Below are 1,557 nucleotides of genomic sequence, written 5' to 3' on the forward strand. Positions count from 1 at the left end.
GGCACAACTAACCCCCCAACACCCTTCTTTCCCTGCAGGACCCCCCGGTCGCGCTGCCCCAGCCATGAACTGCCGCGCAGAGGTTCTGGAGGTGTCGGTGGAGGGTCGGCAGGTGGAGGAGGCCATGCTGGCGGGGCCCCACACCAAAAAACGTCCTGCTGCACCGCAGCACCGGCAAGTTCCACTACAAGAAGGAGGGCACCTACTCCATCGGCACCGTGGGCACCCAGGATGTGGACTGTGACTTCATCGACTTCGCCTATGTCCGCGTCTCCTCTGAGGAGCTGGACCGGACCCTCCGCAAGGCCGTCGGGGAGTTCAAGGTAAGGAGCCCCATAGGGACCCAGCAGGGCTGAAAGCAGGAGCTTTAAAAACCTGCGGGCTGTGCCGTGTCCTCGCCTGCGAGAGGAGGGTCAGTCCCTGGTCCCCCCTGAGCGGGGCCACGTGCTCTCTCGGCAGGACGCGTTGCGCAACTCGGGCAGCGATGGGATGGGGCAGATCTCTCTGGAGTTCTACCAGAAGAAGAAGTCGCGCTGGCCCTTCTCGGACGAGTGCATCCCCTGGGAGCTGTGGACCATCAAGGTGAATGTGGTGAACCTAGCTAACGAGCAGGAGCGGCAGATCTGCCGGGAGAAGGTGGGCGAGAAGCTCTGTGAGAAGATCATCAACATCGTGGAGGTGATGAACCGCCACGAGTACCTGCCCAAAATGCCCACCCAGTCAGAGGTGGACAACGTCTTTGACACCAGCCTGAAGGACGTGCAGCCCTACCTGTACAAGATCTCCTACCAGATCACGGACTCCCTGGGCACCTCGGTCACCACCACCATGCGCCGGCTCATCAAGGACACGCTGGCTCTGTAGGGCCGGGTGCCACCGAGGCAGGTTCATCCCGTGTGGCAGCACCTCTCCGGCACAGCCCCTGGCTCTTTGGGACAGTGTCTCTGCTTGGATCCCTCCTCTCCACCTCCAAAACGCCTCTGCAGCTGGACTCGGCCTGGCCCTTAATTGGGGGTTGCTGCTGGTTTGATTTGCACCGCAGGGTGCTCGCCCGTCTTGGAGAACCGGCTCGGCCGCTCCCAGGTTGGCTGAGGGGTGGCGAGTCCTCGGGGCAAGAGCTGCTGGTTGGCACATGTAGCACCAGCTCGGTGCCGGGCTCGTGGCCCAGCAGGGCGACACTGGGCATCGGCACAAGGAGGAGTGATGGCACCCAAAGCCCGTCCAGTCCACTCTGCGGCCACTCTCCAACTCACCCTGTGCGGCACAGCCAGTGCCAGCCTCGTCCCTCGTCACCTGCTGTCCCTCCCCACGGCACCCCTGTCCCTGCGACTGCGCCGCTTCCCCGCGGGGCCCGGGGATGGGCTCGCCACCCTCCTCTGGGGCAAAAATAAAGTGTTTCTCCATTCATGTGGGGTCTGGTCAGGTCCTGGCTGTTGATGGGGCCAGCATCCATGGGATGGGAGGGAACTGGGGGAGCTGGGGGACCCACTACATCCCCATGCCATGGGGCTCCCCAGCTGCAGGGGGGAGAGGCAGCGATGGGCAGTGGGATGGGGG

The 1,557-nt window shown here is 63.8% G+C and overlaps 1 protein-coding gene across 1 annotated transcript; it reads left to right on the top strand.

Moving 5' to 3' along the window:
* Positions 1-37: 37 nt before the first annotated feature.
* Positions 38-864, top strand: ATG101 (autophagy related 101). The gene is given in 3 exon segments (XM_010290064.1): positions 38-145; positions 147-323; positions 460-864. Coding segments are annotated over 3 exon segments (663 nt in total). The 5' UTR covers positions 38-64.
* The last annotated feature ends 693 nt before the right edge of the window (positions 865-1,557 follow it).

This window comes from Phaethon lepturus, unplaced genomic scaffold, assembly GCF_000687285.1.
Source record: "Phaethon lepturus isolate BGI_N335 unplaced genomic scaffold, ASM68728v1 scaffold27586, whole genome shotgun sequence".
NCBI classification, from domain to species: Eukaryota; Metazoa; Chordata; class Aves; order Phaethontiformes; family Phaethontidae; genus Phaethon; species Phaethon lepturus.